The sequence below is a fragment of the Rhinatrema bivittatum genome, chromosome 8 (genome assembly GCF_901001135.1).
Source record: "Rhinatrema bivittatum chromosome 8, aRhiBiv1.1, whole genome shotgun sequence".
NCBI lineage: Eukaryota > Metazoa > Chordata > Amphibia > Gymnophiona > Rhinatrematidae > Rhinatrema > Rhinatrema bivittatum.
In genome coordinates this window covers 248,836,992-248,864,152 of record NC_042622.1, presented here as the reverse complement: position 1 = coordinate 248,864,152, position 27,161 = coordinate 248,836,992, and the positions used below count along the sequence as shown (strand labels likewise).

Sequence of the window (27,161 nt, the reverse complement as noted above, 5' to 3'; positions counted from 1 at the left end):
CCGCCGCGATTGGAGGAAATGCACCCGCTACCTCGTCCACGCCGGGACAGAGGGCCTCGGAGCCACACCCGAGTCTCCCCCGGGAGGCTGTGTCCCTGCTGCGGTTCGGCCGGACCGAGGACTTTCCCACCGGGGGGCAACGGTAAGCGCCCCGGGAAGCTCAACTGGGGGGAGTGACAGAAACGTCCCCTGAGGAGCGCGGGGCTCGATAGTCGTTTGTAGAGAAGAAAAGTAGAATCTAGAATGAGAAAAAGAGAAAATTAAAGTAGGCTTGGAAAGCACGCTGAACCAGCATGTAGGCACTCCAAACTGCTTTGGAGATGGAAATTACTGAATCGCTGCGCTTCCTGTGGGGCTATATACCCCGTGCTGACGTCAGATCCGTCTCCAACTGCTAGCACGCGGATACTATCCCATTGGTTCTGAGTCCATCTGGCTACACGCCAGGAAATAAGCCTTAAAAAAATATTTGGATCTCAAATTAAGACCATTGCAGAGATAATCTGAAGGTCTCCTTAGGTCTTACTTTGTTGGTCCTTTGCGGCACGCTTTGTGCTCATTTCCTGCACCAGTTCTTCCTCTGCAACTGCAGATTCCAGAATGCAGACTGCAAACCGCTGCAATGCCCTGAGTTCCTTGCTAACACCAGCATCCTCCCAGACACATCCAATCACCACAGGCTGCAGGACATGGAACTTCTTTTCTTTTGAAAGCAACTCATCCCATTCTTTTGCCTTCAGTTTCTGATGAACCTTTTGATGCTCTGGATCAATCTTTTCCTAACAAAAAAATAAATAAATAAAAGTGGATGCAATGCTGAGGTAATACATTAGCACCCCCCCCCCCCAAAAAAAAAAACAACTAAAGGAATCCTGCCTATATAGCCATTAGAATCACTCTCTGTCCCACACAACAGAAGAACCCCCCCCCCCCAAAAAACCCAAACAAAACCACAAACAAAGCACTTTCCAATCAACACAGAAACACAGAGAATGGTGGTAGAAAAAGACCAACAAGCTCTTCTAGTCTGTCCAATTATTCCTATCCACAATACAAGGCTATATCCCAGCTGTCAGTCACAAGCCAAGTGACAAGCTGCAAAATATCTCCCCCACCATCCAGGACAGCTCCTTTTGTCTTCCCGATTTCTACTCCACCATATTAGGCAGGTAAGCATACAAGGTCCCCCCACTTAGTTCACACCCAGCACCCCTCCCTACATCAATTCATAAGCCCTGAAATAATATGAACAGCCACCAACACCAGTATGGCTGCTATCCAAGCATCCAGCCTCCTGGGTCCTGTCATTCAGATTTGGCTATGTGAGTACCTTCATTTCTGCTAGGAATTCTAAGATTTTTTATTACCCACTTTGCCTTCATTCTGGCAACCTCAAAACTAGTTGTTGAATCTGTTTTGGAGGACACTTTAATCATTTTTGCCTGAAGAATTACAGGTGCATAAGATTTCAAGATCTTTAAACAGGACTGAAAACCTGGCTTTTCAAAGTGGCATCTAGAATAATTAAACTCTCTAAACTTAATTCAGAGATGGAGTTTATTGCATTATAAGAACATAATTCTTTGGCCAAATTTGTTACTGGTTAAAGCTGAGATGCTTATGAAGGTGAATGAACTTTGTGTGTCTGTTAAAAATCCTATATCCTTATGCATAGTTTTTTATTTTATGTATATTGATTTTGTTTCTTTATATACCGTTGTTCTGAGGTACAATCATGGTGGGTTTACAAAAACTAAGGATCCTCGGTGCTTAACCCTTGCCTTTAAAAGTCTGCTTGTGTTCCACACATTCCACTGTCCTTGCCATAAAAAATTTCTTCCTGATGTTAATCTTAAGTTTATCGCCTCAGATCCTCTTAGACCACTATTTGTTCTAGAACCTCCTTTCTATTAAAAAAGGCTCATCTTCTCTGTATCATTAATATCTTTCAGGTATCTGAATGTCTATCATATCTCCCCTCCTTCAGTATATACAACCTATTGGCCCAGTTACAGATTTAAATTAGTTTGACAAACTGCTTTACAGAAAAAAAAAAATCAAAGATGCCATATGACAGATCTATAGGATTACAAAATATTCATGTACATGCACAACACATGCACAACAAAATATTCATGTACATGCACAACACATCCAACTACTAAGATTACCTGGGCACTAGGACAGTATTTGCTATCCATTTACCTGTCATAATATATACATTCTACAGCCACACTGCCCCACTTTAACAGGAGATAACATCAATTTCATACAAAGTATTAATGTGCTTATGGTGAAATTTAGTCTTATCTGCCAACTTCCTTTCCTTGAGGCCTGCCAGACCAGTCCAGACAAGTGGCTTATATGCCTCTACCAGCAGACAGAGTAACTGGTTTAATGTTATCACCCTATATAGGATCCTGTGATCTCAGCCCGCTAGTATTTTCTGTAACAAGCTAAACACAATTCCTCCCCACCCTCCAACATTAGCAGAACGAGAACCATCAGCAATCTCCCCACACAAGCCTTTACTTAACCCCGCCATCTCCAATTCACAGTACCTCCCACAGTCTCCTATTCCTCACCCGCCCCCCTTTCTACCCCTTAACTACCTAACCTCGTTTTGCCTTACGAACTTTATTTTGTACATATTGTAAATTAGTCATATATCATCATATATCATTAAACAATTAATACTCTTTGTTGTAACCATACTTCTTCTGGTACCTGACTCTGCTACTCTAGCCCTTTCTCCCCAGTTTAGCTTCCTTACGTTATATGTAATTTCTATTTTCCAAAGTTAATGGTTACCCCTGTTTAATGTAAACCGATGTGATATTCCCATGAATGTCAGTATAGAAAAAAGTTTTAAATAAACTAAAGAGAGGTTAAACAAGGCTTTTAACCCCAAATATCTAAATTATATACATACAGATATCTTTAGCAAGACTGGAAGTCAAACCTCCACTGACAAAGAACAGATCAAGCAACGTGCAGTCTGAGTGGGTCCTGCAGGATTCAAGGAAAGGAAGTTAGCAGATATGACAATTTCACCTTTCTATTTGTCCTGATATATCAGTCTGGACAAGTGGGATGTACTAAAGCCATCCTGCAGATTCAGTGGAATACTGCTAGAACTGCTCTCAAAATGCAGAAGTCAAGGCAGCATCCTCGAACATCCAGACAATAATGCTTTGTAAATGAATGCAAGGATGCACAAGAAGCCACCCTACATATCTCTTAAAGAAAAACCAGGTGAAATTATGCCCAAGAAGAGGCTTGAGCCCTGGTTGAATGAGCCTCTGGAAATGGTAAACCTTTAGAAATAGATCAAAGAGACCGTTGGCTCTGCATTCATCAAGCATTAGAAGCAGCTTCTCCCTTCTTCCATTCACTGAAAAGGATGAACAAATGTCAGATTTCCTGAAAGAATTAGTCATTTTCAATTATAATAGAAGCAACCTGCAAACATCCAATTGGTAAAAATCTTCACTACCCTTCAAAGAATTCTTCCTGAAGGGAGGGAGGAAAATTGTATGATTAAGATGAATTTGTTAAACCATCTAAGGCAGAAAAGAATGAACTGTACAGATCAACACTTCCTCAGCGGAGAACCTTAGAAACGATTCCCTACTGGAAAGAACCTGAAGCTCTGAAATCCACCTCACCAAAACATATTGTGACCAGAAACACAAATTTCAAGGACATACCCTTTGGAGTTGCTCTTTTGAGGCTCTTAAAACAGAATTCAGATCACACAAGGTAAGCAAATCCCTCCTGGATGATCAAATGTGTTTCATACCCTTCAGAAAACATGAGGCATCAGGATGTGCTGCCAGTGATGAGTTTTATATAATGCGTTATACGTTAATATATACTAATATATTATATTATATAATATATATATTATATTATAATATAATATATTAATATAATTTATATGTTAATGGTTCCATGTACCGCCTACAGGCAAGTTCTTTGTTTAACGTAAACCGGTTTGATTTGCATCTAATGCAAGAAGATTGGTATATAAAAACTAAAAATAAATAAATAAATAAATGCCCCAGCAGCAGGCAATAGCTGCCTCCTGATCCTTGAGAGAATTAAGCATCAGGCTTTTCTCTAGATACTCCTGCAAGAAGGTTAAAGGCACAGCCACTGACTTCTTTCAAGGGGAAATCACCCTATCCACATACCAAGCCTCAAAAATCCTACACCCCCTCACTGAAATCAAGGAAGTGGATCTCTTGCGGGTCTGTGAAAAAGTAGAAGCCACCTTAACTTTTCTTTGTTAGATGCATCCTCTCTCAATGGCCAGGCCATAAGACCAAATGGAGCTGGATTCTCACATATCAATGCCAATATGTATCAGAGTACCCTTTACTCTGCGGTAGCCTGAGGGATTCTCCTTCCTTGATCCTCATGAGAACCATAATCAATGGGTGTCTGGACCAATCTGACACTACCAGGATCCCCCGATTTGAACTCTGGCCATTTGCTGTAGCTCACACTCTATCAGAGGCCATGGGGAAAAGATATACAATAGACTGTGTGGAGGCTATGACTGTGTCAGAGCATCCAGTCCCTTCCTAATCTTCCTCTTGTTTACAGCTAACATCTATCCACCTTGGTCTTACTCGGAAACCAGAGTATTCCTTGTTCTGTTCCAAAGATTCATATATGCCACCACTATCACACTGCCTGAGAGGATTCATACAGCCTGTCTTTGCATGATCAGGACAAAACTACTGTAAGGCCTCTTATGGCTTTTGTCTCCAAATGACTAATGGATCAACTGTCCTCCAGAGGTCCCCAATCTACCTGATCCCAAGTGAACCCACCAACCAAATAGACTGGCATCAGTGGAATAATAATCCAAGATGGGTTGTAATCATAACCCAAGATCTCCAGATCTACTTTGTTTCCAAATTCTTGGTATCCAACCAGAGCAGGCTGTTCTGGTCTTTACTGGAAACAGGTTCCCCTCCTAGTTCAAGGTTGCTACCACTATGAACATCATTTTTCAGAAAGTTATGGGAACTGTCTCCAGTCAAAATGGCAATGCCCTGCATTGGAAGTTTCCTATGTGAATTGCAAAGTATAGGAATCTTGATCGTCCTTCCTGACAGGAATATGAAGATAGATTTCTGTCAAATCCAGGGATGTTAAACTCCCTGTGCCTCATTGTGAAGATCAACTTCAGTGTTTTTATCCAAAACAAAGGTATCCTCAGTACCCTGTTGACATGCTTCATCTTCAAGATGCACTGGAAAGTACCTTCTTTCTTGGAAACCCTGTATCAGGGTCACAGGTGTGAGCCCTCAGGCTGTGGCATGGTTGATGCAGCCTAGTAGGCCCATGCCGACAGCAGGCAGAAATGCCCTTGCTGGGCAGGAGCTGGAGCTTCACCTGTATCAGCCCCGTTTCCCACAGGTTGAGTCTTTGGGTTGCAGGGGTTGGCAGGGCTTAGGAGAGAGTCCCTCAAAGAGCAGTCAGAGTCCAGGTATAGTGGTCATGGCAGGCAGCAAACAGAATATCTAGGTTCAGTCCAAGGGTCGAGGCAGGCAGCGAGAAGACAGAGTCTGGGTCAGGACAGGTAGAAAACCAGAGAAGAGTCAGAATCAAAGCAGGGGTCAGAACCAACTCATCTTCATGGGATAGGTGGCGATGTCCTTTCATGGATTGCAAACTGGCTAAAAGACAGGAAACAGAGAGTAGGATTAAATGGGCAATTTTCTCAGTGGAAGGGAGTGGACAGTGGAGTGCCTCAGGGATCTGTATTGGGACCCTTACTGTTCAATATATTTATAAATGATCTGGAAAGAAATACGACGAGTGAGAATCAAATTTGCAGATGACACAAAATTGTTCAGAGTAGTTAAATCACAAGCAGATTGTGATAAATTGCAGGAAGACCTTGTGAGACTGGAAAATTGGGCATCCAAATGGCAGATGAAATTTAATGTGGATAAGTGCAAGGTGATGCATATAGGGAAAAAATAATCCATGCTATAATTACACGATGTTGGGTTCCATATTAGGTGCTACAACCCAAGAAAGAGATCTAGGTGTCATAGTGGATAACACATTGAAATCGTCGGTTCAGTGTGCTGCGGCAGTCAAAAAAGCAAACAGAATGTTGGGAATTATTAGAAAAGGAATGATGAATAAAACGGAAAATGTCATAATGCCTCTGTATCGCTCCATGGTGAGACCGCACCTTGAATACTGTGTACAATTCTGGTCGCCGCATCTCAAAAAAGATATAATTGCGATGGAGAAGGTACAGAGAAGGGCTACCAAAATGATAAGGGGAATGGCACAACTCCCCTATGAGGAAAGACTAAAGAGGTTAGGACTTTTCAGCTTGGAGAAGAGACGACTGAGAGGGGATATGATAGAGGTGTTTAAAATCATGAGAGGTCTAGAACGGGTAGATGTGAATCGGTTATTTACTCTTTCGGATAGTAGAAAGACTAGGGGACACTCCATTAAGTTAGCATGGGGCACATTTAAAACTAATTGGAGAAAGTTCTTTTTTACTCAACGCACAATTAAACTCTGGAATTTGTTGCCAGAGAATGTGGTTCGTGCAGTTAGTAGAGCTGTGTTTAAAAAAGGATTGGATAAGTTCTTGGAGGAGAAGTCCATTACCTGCTATTAAGTTCACTTAGAGAATAGCCACTGCCATTAGCAATGGTTACATGGAATAGACTTAGTTTTTGGGTACTTGCCAGGTTCTTATGGCCTGGATTGGCCACTGTTGGAAACAGGATGCTGGGCTTGATGGACCCTTGGTCTGACCCAGTATGGCATTTTCTTATGTTCTTATCATTGATAACCATTCCATTGCGATTTCCACTAAGGCACGTAACCTAGGTGTTATTTTGACTCTGTCCTCTCAGATACTTGAAATGTTTTAATGATCCAAAGTCAACGACAAACCTTTTCCGTTGGGAAAAAAAATCAGCAGAACCAGGGTTCACGATTTAAAACGCCAGGGAAGAAGACAGAACCAGTGTCAGGAAGTATTTCTTCATGGAGAGGATGGTGGATGCCAAGAACGCCCTTCCGGAGGAAGTGGTGAAAACGAAAACTGTGAAGTATTTCAAAGGGGCGTGGGATAAATACTGTGGATCCATAAAGTCTAGAGGATGTGAATGAAGAGAAGAGGCATAGGGGGGGCTTGTGGGAACGACAGCTGCTTTCGGTTAATGCAACTCCAACATTGCTCTATGCTTCAACGGCAAGAGGAAATGTGGAAAAAAGGATTTGCATTCACAAAAAAGTGGGGGGGGGGAGTAGCTTGCTTGTTGCGGCGGTTACTACCCCGAATCAATTAAGCCTCATACTTCACTTTCAATGCATATTTATTTATTTTATTTATTTATAGATTTTTCTATACCGGCATTCGAGATTAGGAACCCCATCATGCCGGTTTACAAATAACAAGAGGGTGTGCACAAAAAACAGAACATAAACAAGTGCAAAGAAATAAAAGTTACATTACAACAGGGTCATAAAACTGGGGAGAGAATTAGAGTAAGATAGTTGAGTAGTAAAGATGAATTATTTACATTAATAATTTACATAATATTGTGTAGTGTCTTATAAGATGTTACTGTCTTTCAATATGGATCTGGGAAGGCTTGCTTAAATAGCCATGTCTTAAGCCTTTTTCTGAAAGTAGGAAGGCATGGTTCTTGTCTTAGATCGGGAGGAATAGAGTTCCATAGTGAAGGTCCGGCTGTGGAAAAGGCTCGGTCTCTGTAGGTTAGGTGTTGAGTGGTTTTGGTTTGTGGAACAAGGAGTGATCCTTTGTAGGCTTCTCTGATGGGTCTGGTGGATGTGTGCTTTCTGAGTGGAATTTGAAGATTGAGGGATGCTTGGTGATGGATAGTCTTGTAGATGATAGTGAGGGATTTGTGGATAATTCTAAAGTGTATTGGCAGCCAGTGCAAGTTCTTGAGAATAGGAGAGATGTGGTCTCTTCTCCTGGTGTTAGTCAGAATTCTCGCAGCTGAATTCTGAAGCATCTGAAGGGGTTTAATGGAAGCAGAAGGGAGACCTAATAAGATGGAATTGCAGTAGCCTATCTTAGAAAAGATTACTGCTTGAAGGACCGTTCTGAAGTCTCGCATGTGAAGGAGCGGTTTGATTCTTTTAAGTACTTGAAGTTTATAGAATCCGTCTTTAGTAGTTTGTTTGATGAAGGATTTTAGATTTTAGCTATGCATATCCAGCATAGCTCACTGCTTCAGCGGCAGGGGGAATGAAGAAAAGATGATTTATATTCAGACAAACAAGGACTGAATTGCAAAGGCTGGGTACACAAATAAACGTGGGAGTAGCTTGCTTATTGTGGCGGTTACTACCCCTAACCAATTAAACTTGATACTTCACTTAAATGCAGCTCCAGCACTGCTCTCTACATCAATGGTGGGGGTGGAAGGTAACTAAAACCAAAAAGTTACTAATAAGGGCCAAGAGTAACATAAGTATGAGAAAAAAAAATAAGCATGGAAGCTTGTTGGGCAGACTGGATGGGCCGTTTGGTCTTCTGCCGACATTTCTATGTCTCACCATATCTCATCTATGGTAAAAATCTTTTTATAAACTTCGCCTCCTGAAACATCTAAAACCTCAGCTGTTTTACAACTTTCGCCTGTTTCTTCAAGCACTGATATTAACTGGTCTTAACTATTGTAATGCCCTACTCTTAGGCCTACCTGATTCTTCTCTTTGTCCTCTACAGTTAGTCCAGAACGCTGCAGCCCAAATTTACTGGTTCAAGAATGAGACCACATCACTCCTATTCTCTACTTTCTACATTGGCTTCGCATTTCTTTAAGCATACAACATAGAATTCTTTGTTTCATTCATAATTTAATTTACAATCCATCAGCTATAGCAATGTGCCCTCCTCCGGCTCTACCAACCCTCGAGACAGTTACGCTCCACTAACAAGTGTCTTCTTGAAGTTCATACTGTAGACTAGCAAGACTTGAGACTTGACGTCGTGCTTTTTCTGTTGCTGGCCCTAACCTATGGAACTCCCTCCCTGATCACCTCAGACTTCTAACTAACAACAAAGACTTAAAGAAACAGTTAAAAACTTATCTATTCTCCATTGCCTATAAACAACCTCCATAAAACAATCTTACCCTTCTCTTTGCCCCCTTTCCTTTTCCCTGCCCCTTTTCTCTTTTACAATTTTTCATCAAATCCTAAGCTTTTAATTGCTTTAACTTATATTTATATTAGACTGTGATTTATTATGTATGTTGACATGTATACCGCTTAGACCTAACCTTCATTGATTAAGTGGTATATAAGAATTTTAAAATAAAATAAACCAGAAGTCAGGCCAAGACAGACAAGATGGACAGGGATGAGACACAGAGGGACAAGTCAGACAAGACATGGCAACAAGAACTAGGACAAATATGACAGAAGCAAACAGGCACAGAGGCAGGAGAAGGCATAAACAAAGCAATGTAGGAATAGGAAGAATCAAGGAGGCACAGGAAAAGCGAGACAAGGAACGGGAGTAGCAAGGTGAACCTGTTGCAGAGGCATCGGCATGCTAACCAGCAGGGGTTTAAGTAGCCAGGATTGTTGATGTCATCCATCAGCACTGCAGAGAGGCTTCCCGTTGAGGGACCTATATCAATGTGCTGCAGGCACACATGCCTATGGGAGGCCAGGGAGTCAGAAGCGGTGGAGGCAGCATGGCGCAGCGGAGGTAAGAGGATGCTGACTGCAGCAGGACGGCTGAATTGGCAGTACTTTACACCTTGAAATAAATGAATATCTTCCTTGTCCCTAGAACTGAGACTACTACTTCATCTGGCAAAGGTGTTACAAGGTCACATGAACTGTCTCATTCTTTAGACAAGAGTGACAAAAACAGTAAAAAAGCATTGAAATAGGACCGGAAATTACAAGGCATAATAATCTCCATCATCACTGATTAGAAGTGATTTGGACCCTCTGGTAAAACAATGACAAGCAACCACCAATTTGAATTTTGAGATAGGGTTCTCAAAATCTCACTGGGAGTTGCACATGCTGCCAGTCCCATTATTGATCCTATCTTTTTTGCTTCTGTTATCCCCCTTAAAACGTTGTGACCTATGAAATGGCCAGCTTCATTGCAATAAGGAACCTTTGCCAGTAAAATAGCAATTTGATTCCCTGAAGAGATTCCAGCTAGAGAAGAATGAAGGAACTCTTTGCTATATCCTCCAGAAGTCTGGGGACTTAGATTCCTCCCAGGCCCTTGACCAACTTTTCCAAGTCCTTCGCAAAGAGGAGTTTGCACTTAAAAGGAAAATTAGTTCTTACCTGTTAATTTTCGTTCCTGTAGTACCATGGATCAGTCCAGACAGTGGGTTGAGCCTCCTTTCCAGCAGGTGGAGAGACACTAAAACTTGCAGGATGCCCTATATCAGGACAGAGCCTATCCTCTCACCCTTCAGTATAACGTATGTCAAAGCAAGAAAACAATAAAACCAAGAATAGGAGCAAGCAAGTAACCAAAAGCTCAACGGAAGCAACCATAGATTAATGTAGAAGCATAGTATACCTATACGCTCTTGCATAAATTTTATTTATTTTTATTTAAATTCTTTTAATATACGATGCTCAAGACCAGGTCTTATCGTACCGGTTTACAATGAACTAGGGGGAAAAAACCAGTTAACAATGAAAGCAAGAAATTACATTATAACAGGGAATGTGGAACTGGGCTGTTAGAGAAAGAGGATAGGTTAAACAATTTCTAACTGGAGAGCAGAGCAAATAAGCAGAAACGTAAGTGCTTACATGGTAAGCATTATATACAAATTTACATCGTGTAATATTAGGCAAGTTATATTAAAGTGCAGTTAGCCGAGGTATTTGACTGTGAGGGTGACCCTGAGGCTTCTTCAGGGGTATGCTTGGGCGAAACAGCCAAGTTTTTAATTTTTTTTCTGAAAGTGATATGGCAATGTTCCTGGCGGAGATCTGGCTGGAGAGAGTTCCAGTGATGTGGACCGGCAATTGATAGTGCACGTTTTTCAATGGTGTTGTGGAGAACGGATTTTTTGGGGGGAACCTGGAGGGAATCTCTGTAGGCAGATCTGGTGGGTCTTGCAGAGGAGTGTGGTTTGAGGGGTATGGTAAGTTGGAGCGAGGATTCCTGAAATAAGGTTTTGTGGATAATAGTAAGTGTCTTGAAGAGAATTCTGTAGCGAATGGGTAGCCAGTGGAGTATTTTTAGAATCGGGGTGATGTGGCCCATGCGGCGAGAGTTTGTGAGGATCCTGGCTGCAGCGTTTTGCAGCATTTGAAGAGGTTTTGTAGAAGAGGCCGGGAGACCAAGCAACAACGCATTACAATAGTCAATCTTTGAGAATAGTATGGCTTGAAGGACCGAACGGTAGTCGTGGAAGTGTAGGAGAGGTCTTAACTGTTTTAGTACCTGTAGTTTGTAAAAACCTTCTTTGGTGGTGTTGTTGATGAATTTTTTGAAGTTCTTGGTATATATAAACTTGGTATAAAATAACCACCAAGGCTTTCGGTGTAAATGCTCAGTAATCTTGCACCAAGGAAAATATGAAATCTGCAGACCTGCAAGAAAACAAGCTTCGAGAGGACAGAAGACAGACAGGGAAGGGCGTCTGGACTGATCCGTGGTACTACAGGAACGCAAATTAACAGGTAAGAACTAATTTTCCTTTCCTGTACGTACCCGGATCAGTCCAGACAGTGGGATGTACCAAAGCTTCCCTAAACTGGGTGGGACCGAGACAGCCCTGCTCGAAGCACTTGCCGTCCAAAGGAACCGAACACCGGACCGTGTACATCCAGACGGTAGTGCCAAGCAAAAGTGTGCAGAGACGTCCAAGTGGCAGCCCTGCAAATCTCCTGCGGAGAGACAGACTGACTCTCCGCACAAGAAGTAGCCTGAGAACGCAGAGAATGGGCTTTCAGACCCTCAGGAAGTGGACGACCCTGACAAAGATATGCCGAGGAAATGGCTTCCGTCAACCACTGCGCAATCGTGGTCTTAGAAGCCTGTTTACCCCGGTTGGGACCACTCCAAAGGACAAAGAGATGGTCCGAAACGCGAAAGTCATTGGTGACTTGAAGATAACGAAGCAAGACTCGCTTGACATCCAGTCGACGGAGGTCGCCCCCAGCCGTACCAGCAATCTCCTCCGGAGAGAATGCGGGTAGGCAATACAGTTGACGTGAAAAGCGGAGAGAACCTTAGGCAAGAAGGAAGGAACCGTCCCGAGAGAGACCCCGGAATCAGAAAAACGCAAGAAGGGCTCCCGACAGGACAGCGCCTGAAGCTCGGAAATACGACGAGCAGAGGAGATAGAGACTAGAAAGACAGTCTTAAGAGTAAGATCCTTGAGTGTAGAGTGGCGAAGAGGCTCAAAGGGAGCCGCACAGAGAGCACGAAGGACGAGGTTGAGACTCCAAGATGGACACGTGGCCCGAGAGGGAGGGCGGAGGTGTCCAACACCCCTCAGGAAACGAATGACGTCCGGGTGAGCAGCCAAGGCATGACCATTCACCCGACCCAGGAGAGAGCCAAGCGCAGAGACTTGAACGCGTAAGGAACTGAAGGAGAGACCTTTAGAGAGATCTTTCTGAAGGAAAGAAAGAACCAAAGGAATCAAGGCGGAGTGCACCGGGACGCCCGCCTCCGTATATGCGGACTCAAAGACCTTCCAGATGCGCACATAGGCCAGAGAAGTCAACTGCTTCCGGGCTCACAGCAGGGTGGAGATGACCTCCCTCCCTATAACCTTTGCGCTTCAGGCGACATCATTCAAAAGCCAGGCCGCTAGACAGAAGCGATCGGCCTGGTCGAAAAATACAGGCCCCTGCAGGAGGAGACGAGGGAGATGACTGAGGCGCAGGGGCCCGTCCACCGCTAGATTGAGATCCGCGAACCACAGCCTTCGCGGCCACTCGGGAGCGACGAGAATCACCGGAACCCGGTGGAGTTCGATTCTCCTGAGAACTTTCAGTACCAGAGGCCACGGGGGGGAACACATACAGAAGCACGTCCGCCGGCCAAGGGAGAGCCAGAGCGTCCACACCCTCTGCGCCGTGTTCCCTCCAGCGGCTGAAGAACCGATTGGCTTTGGCATTGTGCAGAGTCACCATGAGGTCGAGATGAGGAGGACCCCACCTGTCCACTATCAGAGCCATGGCCGCGTCCGAGAGTTCCCATTCTCCCGGATCGAGCGACTGCCGGCTGAGGAAGTCGGCTTGAACATTGTCTTTTCCGGCGATGTGAGAGGCCGCAAGGCACTGTAGGTGATGCTCCACCCAAGCGAGTAGGCGGCTGGCTTCTAAGGCTACCAGGGGACTGCGAGTGCCCCCTTGGCGATTGATGTAGGTGACTGTGGTGGAGTTGTCTGACAGGACTCATACCGCCTTGTCGCGGATCAGAGGAAGGAACTCCTGAAGGGCCAGGCGGACCGCCAAAGTTTCCAGCCGATTGATGTGCCAGCGCGACTGAGTCTGCGACCATGTCCCCTGGGTGGACTGAGATAGGCAGACCGCACCCCAGCCCAACAAGCTGGCGTCCGTGGTTACTATTGTCCACTGTGGAGCTTGAAGAGGCATCCCTTGTAGGAGATGAGGAAGGGACAGCCACCACTGTAACTCGTCGGCAGTAGACTCCAAGAAGGGAAGGACTACGTGGAACTGCTCCGACACTGGTAGCCAACGAGACAGCAAAGCTTTCTGTAATGGACGCATATGAGCAAAAGCCCAGGGGACCAGATCAATGGTAGAAGCCAAGGAGCCCAGGACTTGGAGATAATCCCGGGCCGTCTTAAGATAGCGCAATCAAATTCTGAACCTGACCGATCAGTTTGAGGGCTCGCGCCCGAGGTAAGAAAACCTTGCCTACTCGGGTGTCGAAGTGTGCTCCCAGAAATTCCAACTCCTGGGAGGGCTGAAGCTTGCTCTTGGAAAAGTTCACTATCCACCCGAGAGAGGCAAGGAGCTCCAGGACTCGATCCACCGCCCGCCGGCAAGAGGTCTCCGACTTGGCCCTGATGAGCCAATCGTCCAGATAGGGCTGGACGAGAATTCCTTCCCGGCGCAAGGCCGCAGGCACTACTACCATTACCTTCGTGAAGGTGCGAGGAGCGGTCGCGAGGCCGAAGGGGAGAGCTCGAAACTGGAAGTCCTGGTTGAGAATGTGGAATCTGAGAAACTTCTGGTAGTCGCGGTGGATGGGGATATGAAAATATGCTTCTGCGAGATCGAGGGAAGCAAGGAACTCTCCTGGATGGACCGCCGCAATGACCGCCCGCAGGGTTTCCATGCAAAAGTGGGGGATCTTGAGGGCCCGATTGACCCTCTTGAGGTCCAGGATTGGGTGGAAGGACCCGTCCTTTTTGGGCACGGTGAAGTAAATAGAATACTGGCCGTCGCCAATTTCCCTTTCTGGGACTGGGACCACCGCCCCCAGATCCAGAAGCTTGGAGAGAGTCTGGACCACCGCATCCCTCTTGGCCCGGCCGCAAGGTGAGAACAGAAAGAGATCTGGAAGTTCCCTGACGAGGTCGAAAGCGTACCCGTGTCTGATAATGTCGAGGACCCACTGATCCGAAGTGATTTTGATCCATTCCTCGAAAAACAGGGAGAGGCGTCCACCGAGGTAAGGGACCGAGGGATGGACCGGCTGAACTTCATTGTGTGGCAGGTTTAGCGGTGGTACGCACGGGCTGGCCCTCGTGAAAGGGCCGCCTGCCACGAAAGTACTGCGACCAGGACTGCGCACGAGAAGACCCCCTAGGAGTACCGCCCCGCCCTCGAGAAGCGAAGCGACGCTGACCCCTGAAGCGAAAGCGAGAGGCCGCGAAGGACCGAGAAGCCTTAGGGCGGTCCTCTGGAAGTTTATGGACCTTGTTGTCAGCCAAGGAGTCCATAAGCTTGTCGAGGTCCTCGCCAAAGAGCATCTTACCTTTGAAGGGAAGCGTGCCCAGCCGGGTCTTCGAGGACTGATCAGCCGACCAGTGGCGAAGCCAAAGGAGCCTCCGGGCAGCCACTGCTGAAACCATCACCTTCGCCTGGACATGGACCAAATCGTAGAGGGCGTCAGACACGTAAGCGATTACCGCCTCCAGACGTTCGGCCTGTTCTGCCTCACCTGGCAGAAGCTCCCGGGCGCAGAGTAACTGTTGGACCCACTGGAGGCCTGCCCGCATCATGAGGCTGCTACAGCAAGATGCCCGAACCCAGAGGGCCAGGACGTCGAAGATGCGCTTCAGGTGAGCCTCCAGCTTACGATCTTGCGAATCCTTTAGGGCCGTGGAACCTTCCACCAGGATCGTGGTGTGCTTGGCCACTGCAGAAACATAAGAATCCACTGATGGATATCTCAACAGCTCCAAGCCCTCTTCCGGGAGGGGATAGAGCTTATTCATTGCACGCCCCACCCGGAGCGAACCCTCAGGAGCCTCCCATTCCCGTAGGATAAGGAGCTTAAGTATGGGGTGGAAGGGAAAGGCAGAGGCCGGAGCCCAGAGCCCTCCCAAAACCGGGTTCATATCCTTAGGAAGTGAGGCCATGAGATTATCCACAGAGGGACTTTCCAGACCCAGCTCCTCCAAAACAAAAGGGAGGAGGGGCTCTAGCTCCTCCTTACGAAAAAGACGAAGGGCTCTGGGGTCATCCCCCTCTAGGGGGGGGGGCATCTACCGAATCCGAGGAAGCAGCGGGGTCTGAGGACCCAGGAGACACCGGGGGAGGGGAGCACCCCCGGGACCACCCGCACCCGAACTGGTCCCTGAGGCTCTGCAGCTGGTCCAGAGGTCAACGGCGCTGAGCGAGGGATTTTAGACGGGGGGGGGGGGGCTTTCATCCATCTCATGCAGGCTAGCTAAATAAGATTTGTGCATGAGGACGAAATCCGCGGAAAAGGGGACCCTGGATTTACCGGGGGGGGGGGGGGGGGGGCGAGGGAAGGTCAGGACCCCCCCTCCTGAGAACCCGCGGTGGCCAAATCGGGGGTTAAATCGAAAAAATCCAGCCCCCCAGCCCCAGGGAGCACTGAAATCAGCCCCTACGAAAAATCCAAGATGGCGGCCGTTCCCGGGCTCTGCCGACCCGGGAAAGGCCTAGCCATGCCGGGAGGAGTGGAGCCCCGGGCTAAATTTGCTTGTCCTGCTGAGGAGGGATCCTCCCCACCCGGCAGACAAGCAGTGCAGAGGCCCTGCCACGAAAAACGCAAGGACAGCCCACAAGAAACACAGGCTGTCAGCCGGGACATAGCAACCTCGGCTGAAGAAAAAAAAGCTGAAAAGGGAGGTCACGTGATGCATTAGCCTGTTGAGACGCGTTCTCCAGAGCTCCGGGTGCGGCCCCGCTGAAAACTGCAAATCGGAAGCGTCAATATAAATTAAAAAGGGGTTTCAAGGGACCGGAGAGCAGCGGACAATTCTGCGATCAGGCAGGGCGAGTGGCATACCAGAGGGCATGTCGGCAAAACCGCCACGAAAAGAGAAAGAAAAACCGAAGTGCGGTGGCAGTGAAACTAAAATGGCCGACGGCGCGAAGGAGACTGAGCCTGCAGGCCTCGATAAAGCGGCGATTTCTAAAATTTTATTTATTTTATTTATTTAAAGGTTTTATATACAGACATTCATCAATGATATCACATCGGTTCACAGCGAAACATAAAACTAGTGCTTGGAAAGCACTTTACATCGAACACTTTATATTGAACACATTACATCGAACAGTGCGGCTGAGGTAGAGGCACTGGAACCTAATTTTGCAGGCATAGCAGAGAACTTTACAACACTCAAGGCATCTCTAGGGGACATCGGGCGCCGGATAGAAATTGCTGAGGGCCGGATAGCTGCCGTGGAAGAAGACCAGCAATCCCTCGTGGCATGAGTTAAAACCCTGGAGCAAGCGGTGAGCGTGGCAGATAATAAGCTGGAAGACTTGGAAAATAGGACAAGGAGAAATAATCTTAAATTTTTAGGGATGCCGGAAGAGATTCTGGAGAGTGAGTTGCAGGCCTTGCTCGAAACGTGGCTACCGGGCGCTCTGAATTTGGACAACCTGGCGGGTAAGCTGATTATTGAACGAACCCATAGACTGGGGCCCCGGAGGGACGCAGACACCCGACCTCGCTTAGTTATTGCTCGATTCATGAACTGGGCGCAAAGAACTGCGATTTTAACAGCGTACCGGAAGAAACGTGACCTCCGTTATAAAGATAAGAAAATTGTACTCTTCCAAGACTTTTCGGTGGCAGTGGCAGCTAAACTGAAGCTGTTCGCCCCAATCTGCAATGATTTCTATAATAGTAATGTCCGCTTTGCGCTGCAGTTTCCCGCGCTACTAAAGGTATGGCGTGATGGCAAAGTACACTCATTTGATACACCAGACAAGGCAAAAGAATGGCTGCAGAGCACAGGTGGTGTGAAGTAGCTTTCTGAGGAAGAAGGACATTTAGACCTCACATATCCGGCTAGGAAAAGTTTGTCTGGAAAACATGCTCTTAATACTGACTGGTTAAGAGGAGTCATGGAGATCTGTGGATATGGACGGGGGTGCTTTTGACGAGAGGAACAACGGTACAGACTACTAGTTCTCTGTTCATTTTGGTTACATCTGGTTCTTTTTTTTTGTTTGGATGTGAAGCGCCTTAATGGGACCTTTTAACAGGAGTTGAATGGGTGTAAGATGGCAGGGGAGAATGCTGGGGGAGCGTACAAAGCTAATCTGGGGTGTTTTTACCCAGTGCACATGGACAGTGTCTGATGGGAGCAGAATGGAGCCATTTATGATATGCCCAATTGATGTGACTTTCAGTGGACAGCTGAGAAGTTTTTGCTTGGATCAAGGCAGTGACGGATCCTATATTAAGGCCTGGGAGCATGCGCGGCTGCATGGGACCTGCAAGGTGGTCACGTTCATAAAGTGTTCTTGCTGGTTGTCTGAGAAATGATTTCCAAGTGTGTATTCTGTGTTTGCTGTTTTGGTTATAGAGCTTGGGGACATGAAAGGTGTAACAGTGGGTCCGCACCTGGACGCATTAGAAACGGTCCTCCAGCCCACACTTATGTGGGCCTTTATACTTCTATTTGTGCTTCTATTTTTGGGAGGGCAGGTTTGGGGGCTGGGAGGGAGGGGAGGAAGACAAATTGTGGGAGGGGAGGGTTTCTGTAGGGGGGGGGGAGGACACATCATAACCTGGGAGGAAGTAGCTGGCGTGCCACTGAGATGGGGGGCAGTTCAGGCTGGGAAACTGCCCGCCAGACTATGGAAATTTGGGATGGGGTGGTATGAGACGGAACTCACTACAGGATAGGTCAGACTAGATATATATCTTGGAACGTGGGTGGAATTAGTACACCGGTTAAGAGACAAAAAATATTGAGTGCTCTCCAAAGGCACAAGGTGGGGATAGCGGCCCTTCAAGAGACTCATTTGTCTATGGTTGAAAGCATGAAATTAAAAAAACAATGGGTGGGACAGTGTTATGCTACCCCAGCAGTGGGGAGGAAGGCAGGAATTGCGATATTAATACATAAAACTATTAAGTTTGAATTAATCTGACAAATTTCTGATAACAAGGGTCGATTTCTTATTTTAATTGCCAAGGTGAATGGCATGAAGGTTACGATCTGCGCTGTGTACGCCCCAAATGCCTATACCCACACGTTCTTTCAAGAGGTGGTGACAAAATTGGTGGAGAATGGGCAGGGCCCGGTAGTACTACTAAGGGATTTTAACTGTGTCCATGATTCGACAGTAGATAGGTCCCTCAGGGCCCATTCTACGCAAAACATGAGGGGCAAGGGCGTAGCATGTGTGTGAAGAACTTCAGCTCCTAGATATTTGGCGCACACTAAACCCAACTGAACGAGACTATACACACGTCTCAAAAGCACACGCGACTATGTCAAGAATTGACTATGTGTTGGTCTTGACCAGTTTGTTTTCCAAAATTGGGCATGCCCAGATAGGACCTATAGAAATCTCGGACCATGCGATAATTTGGGTGGATGTGGGTGATGGGGCAGGGATGGCGCAAGCTAATATGTGGAAATTTCCGAGTCATTTGTATGGAGACTCCAAGTTTCAGGATTACCTATTAAGTAAATGGGAAGATTATGCTAAAAATAATGAGGCGCATAAACCTGACCTGTGGCTTTACTGGGAAACCAGTAAGGCAGTTATGAGGGGTGAAATCCTCTCACACAATAGCAAAATCAAAAGCCATGGTTCAAAGTATACTGAACTTGGAACGACAATTAAGCCAGGCCAAACAAGACCTGGCTCGCCAGAAATCCTTTCAGACACAAACACACTATAATGACATTTTAAGGTCTCTTAATACCTTATTACATGAGAGGGCACAGAGAGGGATGGAGCGGGGAGCACATCAATTTTTCCGCTACAGCAATAAATACGGTAGGGTACTAGCGAACATGGTCCGTCTTGCTAGAAGCAGTACTATGATTGATAAACTCCGACGGGCGGATGGGACCCCAATAGTAACTGGGGAGGAGATATGTGCAGAATTTCGCTCCTTTTATGAGAAGCTTTATGAGGAGGACAGGACGGGGGGAAGATTACAAGAGGATGAGTTTTTCACTAGACTGCATATACCACAGGTGACGGCCCAACAATTGGAATTTTTGAATAAGCCTATCCAATTAGAGGAACTGCGAGGGGCCATAATGACCAGTAAAGCTAACAAGGCCCCGGGCCCGGATGGGCTCACTGCCGAATATTATAAAAGTTTGCATGCCCGGGCGGGGGAAGATCTATTGGCCTTCTATAGAGAAGCGCAAAGGAGGGGTAAATTCCCGGACGATACAACTAGGGCTTATATCACGGTTTTGGAGAAACCGGGAAAGGATTTATCTAAGCCAGCGGCGTATAGGCAGATTTCTCTTTTGAATTTTGAGGCAAAATTATTTGCCAAAATCATGGCAGACAGGATGAGTGGGGTATTCCCGGACATTATAACAAAAAATCAGGTGGGTTTTGTAAAAGGTAGAGCGATCAGTACAAATATCACAAAATTGATTGTAGCAATGGAGGAATGCCTAAAAAAGGATATCGAGGCTGTCATAGTGGGCTTTGATTCGGAGAAGGCGTTCGATAGGGTCTCCTGGGACTACCTTTTCTCGGTACTCCATAGATATGGGTTTGAGGGGGAGATAGTTCAAGCTATTCGGATGCTCTATCAGGCTCCAAAGTCCGCGATACGACCAAATGGACAGGTTTCGCCAGATTTTCGGCTCTATAGGGGTACACGACAGGGGTGTCCGCTGTCTCCCCTGTTATACATTTTGTCTATAGATCCCTTGTTACAGAAGATAGAAGAGGATCAGCAGATATCCGGATTTATCTGGGGGAGGCAGGAATTTAAAGTTTCCGCCTTTGCGGACGATGTCCTTGTTTTTCTGACGAATCCGCAACGGTCCTTGGAAACGGTCCTAGCCCATCAACACTTGTTCGGGTCATTTGCTGGGCTAAAAATAAATGTTGAGAAATCGGAGGCTATGGAATTAGGAAGCCGCATTCGGGTCAATTGGGTGGGGGATTTCCGATTGTGCTGGGCGGACAAAACCATGAGATATTTAGGAATCTTACTTACTAGAGATATTAGTAAACTGCATGAAGTGAATATCACTCTGCTACTCCAAAACATGACTAAAAAACTAAAAACGTGGGGAAATTTACCATTATCCCTGAAAGGGAAAATTGCATTACTCAAAATGTTAGAATTACCGCGTTGGTTATATGTGTTACAACAAGTCCCCCTATGGTTAACGAAGAAAGAGATAACTAGTGAATCGAGCGATACGCACATACCTATGGGGAGGTCGAAAAGCTAGACTGTCCTTACGTACATTGCAACTGCCTCGAGGGCAAGGAGGGTTAGCATGCCCCAATTGGAGGGAATACAACTTGGCATGTATACTGCGACATGTCCAGGACTGGTTGGAAAATACAGGGAAATATACGCCCAGACAGTTTTTACTGGGTTGGCTTTATACATATAGTCCAGAAACGCTGATACAAATCCCGGGGGCTCACATACCCGTTTATTATAAACGTCACATGATTATACATGTCGGGAGGCAGGCATGGAGGTATCTGTGCCTTCAGAAATTACGTTTAGGAGGAGTGAGTACGCCATATATAACATTGTGGGGAAACCCTATGTTCCCTAGTGGCCTGATGGGGACAGTGTTCCAAAGATGGTGTACTAAAGGGATACAGCATGTCTTTGAGTTATTCGCTCCTGGCACTGGGATTATGTGGTCCTTTCAGGAGCTGCAGACCGCATATGAGATCCCGAAACAAGACTTTTTTGCTTTTTTGCAAGTAAGACATTATGTGTATACATTTCTGGGGGCATATAAGTTAGATACAAAGTGGGATACCTTGCGCGCTTTCTTTGGGCCGAGAGCCAAGAAAGGACATTCTTGCTCCTCGTTATCCCAAGCTATACGGGAAATCCCAGTCTTGACGGTCAAACTGGAGATACAAAACAAATGGGTAAGATTGGCGAATGTGTATTTAGCCCTCGAAGAAATAGGGGAAATTTTAGACAAAACTGCTAAGGTGTCTGAAAATGTCATTCTTCAAGAGATAGGTTATAAAGTTCTGCATAGCATGTATATATATCACAAGCTCAAAGGTTCGCAGCGAACTTATGTGACTCTGCTGAATGTATTAAATGTCAGGGGGAACGGAGCACATTTGTACATGGGGTGTGGGAATGCCCTCCAATTGTGTTTTGGACGGAAGTGTTGCAGAGTTTAGAGAAGATCCTACACATCTTCATTCCTCGGGACATTAAGGTGTGTCTGTTTCGCCTTCCTATCACTCTTACATTACAGGACTTGCCGGATGGGGAGTGGTCATTCGTGGAAAAAGCTCTACTAATTGCTGTCCAGACAATTTTATCACAGTGGATTTCACCAGATCGTCCTACCAGGGGGCACTGGCACGCACGCTTGCTAGCGTTACTGCAACACGAGCTCTGGACAGTGCAGTATCAACCTCCAGCAAAACAGGCCCAGTGCATGGCAGTCTGGAACAGACTTTGGTGGACTCTCACAGACACCAAACGCAACCTTATCCTAACTGTAACGGGCTATAAGTACAGACATTCCAGTGAGGGTCGAAAACTGGAGCCCGGAAATCTGGGGAAGAGTTAATAAGCAGGGGGCAGATATGACTATGGGTAATTGGGTAGATATTTGTGCATAATAAAGTGGAGCAGGTGGAGAGGAATACGCTTGTATCGGTGTTCGGCTATTTCCAAGCCTAGGGTATTCATTGAACTGTATTAGCAGTATTGGGAGTGATGTGTATGGGAAAAGGGAGAGGGGGGGGGAATGGGGGGGAAGGAAGGGATGTGGATCTTGTTGTAGTATGATGCTAGCGTACAGTTTGGTTGAAAATGTTAAAAATTTCAATAAAGAAAGCTGAAAAAAACAAAGCTTGATTGACAGCCTGCACAGCAGGAGAGAGCAGGCGGGAACCTGCTGCGTTCTGCTTCTCTGACTGCTGGTTCTAATCCTATACTGACCAGAAAAAGTTAAAAAAGCTGGTCAACTGCTGCAAATAAGTTAGAGGTAGTTGAGTACCTGCAACTTATTGAAAGTTAAAACTTTGAAACTTTTTTTTTTTTTTACTGAGCGCAGCAGCAGGTTCAAAACCCTCTCAGCAGCCAGAGGGGGAACGAGGCCCAGAGAGCGTCGGTCCCCACACCTGGAAGCGTACACGGACTCAGGACTAAGCAGGGAACCCCCTCCTGCAAAAGGGGACAAGCCCCCCTGAGCCGGGCAAGAGCTGGGAGACAGACGTCTCCCACACAAAAAGGCACTAAAGGTGGTAAAAATTCCTTCAGAGATTCACTATCTATAATTTTTAAAAACAAGAACCAAAAGAAGTACTTGCTTGAACCAAAAGAGAATAAAGAGGCTGACTAGCCTACAGCAGAGAACCGAAGGGAAGATGTTGCATCTGCTGCGAGACAGACGAATACTGAAGGGTGAGAGGATAGGCTCTGTCCTGATATAGGGCATCCAGTAAGTTTTAGTCTGTCTCCACCTGCTGGAAAGGAGGCTCAACCCACTGTCTAGACTGATCCGGGTACATACAGGAATGGGAGTTTGGTTAGACATGCCTTTGAGGCCAAATCCCTGCCTAGTTCCTTAACTAGAATAAATAGTAAGCAGTCACCTCCATGGGCATGCTCCTCGCTGAATCCTGGACTACGTCATAAGAGGTATTTGCCAGGAGTATCATGCTCACTTCTAGTGTGTTGCATTCTTCAGGTCCAAGCCAGCCTCCTAGTGCTGCTGCATCCAATTAGACATGACCTGGCCACATAGCTATTATAGATAGTGGCCTGGAGAGCGGGACCAGAAACCTCAAAGAACTGCTTGGAAAGGGATTCAGCCGTATAATCCTGGATGACCTTCTGGACTGACCCCGTTTCCACAGGTCTTCCTGGTGACTATGCATACCAGTGCATCCACTTACTGGGCCCTACAGCTATTTCCTTTCCTCCACTTGACCTGGGTAGACTTTTACTCAGCACCTTTCTAACTCAAGACGTTTCCATAGGTCTTCCTGGTGACTGTGCATACCAGTGCATCCACTTACTGGGCCCTACAGCTATTTCCTTTCCTCCACTTGACCTGGGTAGACTTTTACTCAGCACCTTTCTAACTCAAGAGTTTTACTTTTGGGGAATCCCATTCTGCTCTGACCACTTGACGCAAGGGTGACATTCTGGCCAGTTTTTTCATGCCAGCAATAATAGGATCCCCTGAATTCTTGTGCCCCTCAGCATACTCCTCTGTTATATGCCCAATGCTCTCAGCAAACTAATGATCAGAGAAGGAAACTCCTCTCCTGAACAGGCTTAGCTCTGTAGATTCCTCCTTCTGCTTTGGAGGAAATTTCACTTTCTCTGTGCTCTCTTTCAAATCACTACACTGTCCCTTCTTGATTGACATCAGGGAAGTGCCCAAGTGAGAGAACCTCTTTCTCCAACTCACAGTCTGCTTAAGGAGCGTTTTCCCCTCTGTGCTAGAGTCCCCTACCCCTGGGAAGGCCCAGCTGGGGAAGAAGGAGTACCCTACCAGTATCCTCCTGTAAACAAAAAGCCTGATGCAATAAGAGAATAAACTCTGGGGGAAAAAGGCAAGGTTGAGGGAACTGCAGGCAGAGGAAGACCCAGAGGTCCCACTGAAGGGGACAATCAGTCCAAGGCTGGGCCCCTGTCCTTCTCCTGAGGTATCAGGAGTTAAAACAGGAGGCCCCATTTCTCCAACCTCCAGGGAGCCACACAGCTCCAAAATGGCCACCATTCCCACTGCAGCTGAAAATGTGCTGGCAGGAACCAGAGATTAGGGTCTGCCACAAACCGTGACTCTGGAAGACTCAGTCCTGAGCTTTCAGCTCTCCCTCATTCTTCAATGCAAACTCAGCAATAACCACTAGTGCCTGAAGCAGTGTTGCATAGGCCACAGGCACAACAAAGACTGTTCTTGGCTGGGGCCCACATGACTGATGAGTGGCAAACCAAGCTCCAGACTAGAGACCTGGTTGCAACCACCTCTGGGTCAGCTGCTGAACCCCTTGCACCTCTCTTATCAAATGTCACCTTATATATAGGGCCAAGGTATCCTTTTAACGTCAGAACTCTCTCTCCTGGGGCGGTGGGGAGAATATCACCTGGCTAATTATGTGGAAATCAGCACTATCTATTGAGTTATGGTATAAGCAAATACATAATATATTGAAGTGTAGCGCCAAGATGTGTGCAGATCCTTAAACTTCAAAAGATGAATCAATCAATATAATACATGCCAAGTGACATCAATCTTTAATAAGTAGAGATATGTAGATGAAATACAAGTAGGTCCCCCGACACGGATAGTGTTTCGCCACTCCGGCTGCGTCAGGAGGGACAGAAGTGTCAGGCGCTCTAAGCTTTGTTGGTTTTGCAACCCCACAAGTCCCAGTATTAATCCTCCGAATTACTTAGTTCATGTTTATGAGAATTTGGGGGACGAACAGTAGTCTTAAGCCACCTGGACTTCTTCACACACAACCTGGAGATGCCATACTATATTATTTCTTATGTTACATGTTTAAATTACTAGTTTTGAGCTTCTGTCCCTCCAGATGCAGCCGGAATGGTGAAACACAGAAGGGGGAAAATCTTTAATATAATAAATAGGAAAAGAAAACCACTAGAGTCTTAATTTGACGAGTGGGTTCTGGACTGGTTTGGCAGGGCTGAAAGAAAATTAACAGGTAATACTACATTTTTCCTTCCTTTCCATCCTGTTACACGAAACCGGACAAGTGGAAAGTACCACTAATCTGGGTGGGAGGCAGCAAGAGTTGTTTTATTCTGTATTTTGCGAGAGTCCGTCTGTATTCTGCAAATGTGACCAAGGTGAGGTATTCTGCTGACATGTAGTTTCTGTGCAGTGATCTATACAATCCTGGCTTGCACTGTTTTCCACCAGGTGGTTTAGGGCCTGGTATAATTGCAGTGTTATGTTTTTTCATAGGTGGTATTATTTGAGGACTGGCTTTTAGTGCTGTTTCGGTATGAAAGGTTTACTGTACTGTAATTCAGTTAACTTATGGCTTTATGAGGGCCAAGCTCACATCAAATGCACTTTACAATGCTCCTAATACCATGTGGGTTCCAAGTGTCTTTTTTGCAAGGTTTTCTAGATGGCATCACAAGGCTAAAAAGTTTCCTAAGGTGCCTAATACTCTTGCACAGACTTGTAAGGAGTCCACCACACACAGCCTCTCCCGCCCCCCCCCCCTCACTTCTCCAGGAGACAAATGCTAGGGAAATATGGGAGGCAGGTTATAGGTTTTTTGAGAGAGTGGCATGTTTGCCAGCTTCCTAGAAATATCACTGACTTATTTTTATTTATAATTTTTCAAAGATAACCAGTGTACAACAGAAAGACCGAAACCTATAAACATGTATGGAGGATCATAAACACACAGATATGCAAATATTCTCAAAACATCTAATAAACCGAGATCCAGAGGTCTCACTGTTATCCCATCCATTTGATGAGATGAGATATACCCTCCCCCACCCATCCCACATTGGCAGGAAATAGTCAACGCTCTCAACTACTGCTAGCAACATAGGGCTGCGTATAGGGTGTGATATCGCTGCATCTGTATGTAAAGTTAGTCTGTAAGCTTACATTTCAGAAGATATGAGGATCTGGCTGGTCAGCCAATATGTGTAGGTTTGCCAACGCTTCATAAACCTATCCATACGTTTGTGTTTAAGGGCTGTCAGGTGCTCCAAATAATGAATTGTTGCGATTTTCTGTATAACATTCTGTTTGGAGGGCACTTCCACCTGCTTCCATCCCCTTGCAATTTCTGTCTTTGCTGCTGTTAATGTGTATGATTAAATGGAAATTGTCTAATGGGATCACAGAGGTCTGTATGTTTAATAAAAACATGGCTGGGTTCAGCACTATGTGTGTGTTTGTTATTTCAAAAACAAGATTCGCTATCTCTGTCCAAAAGGCAACAATTTTGGGACATGTCCACTACATATGGAAATATGTACCAATTTGTCCACACTTCCTCCAACAGAGGTTGTCCGGCTTAAAAGCAAATTTATGCAATTTAGAGGGTGTCATGTGCCATCTGTATAGGACTTTATATCCTTGTTCTACCAAAGATGCCGAAATTGAACTCTGCTTGATCTTAAGAAAACTCTCAGTCCAGCACTTTGAAATGCAGAGCTCAGGAATATCAGTCTCCCATCTCTGAATATGAGTTGGCGGAGTCGGCAAGTCACTATTTAATATTCTGTAAATCTTTGATATAACCTTAGGGAAGTTCTCTACTTTATCGCAATAGCCCTCAAAAAGCAATTTGCCCTTCGATAGGTCACTGCTGATCTGAGACTGGGACATATGTCGTATTTGCATATAAAAATATTGATCCGAGGGTAAGAGACCATATTGTCCCATTAAACCTGAAAATTCCCGTATAGCCCCTCCCTGTAACATGTTCCAGTCTAAAACAGCCTCTCAGTCCATCGGCGGGCCAAAGATTTAGATTGACCAGGAGCGAAC

The 27,161-nt window shown here is 45.9% G+C and overlaps 1 protein-coding gene across 1 annotated transcript in view; it reads right to left on the bottom strand.

Annotated features, from left to right (window-relative positions):
- Positions 1-27,161, bottom strand: part of CHAF1A (chromatin assembly factor 1 subunit A) — a 384,823-nt gene that overhangs the window by 102,825 nt on the left and 254,837 nt on the right. The window contains 1 exon segment of the mRNA XM_029614524.1: positions 527-779. Within this exon segment, the coding sequence (XP_029470384.1) occupies positions 527-779 (253 nt within the window).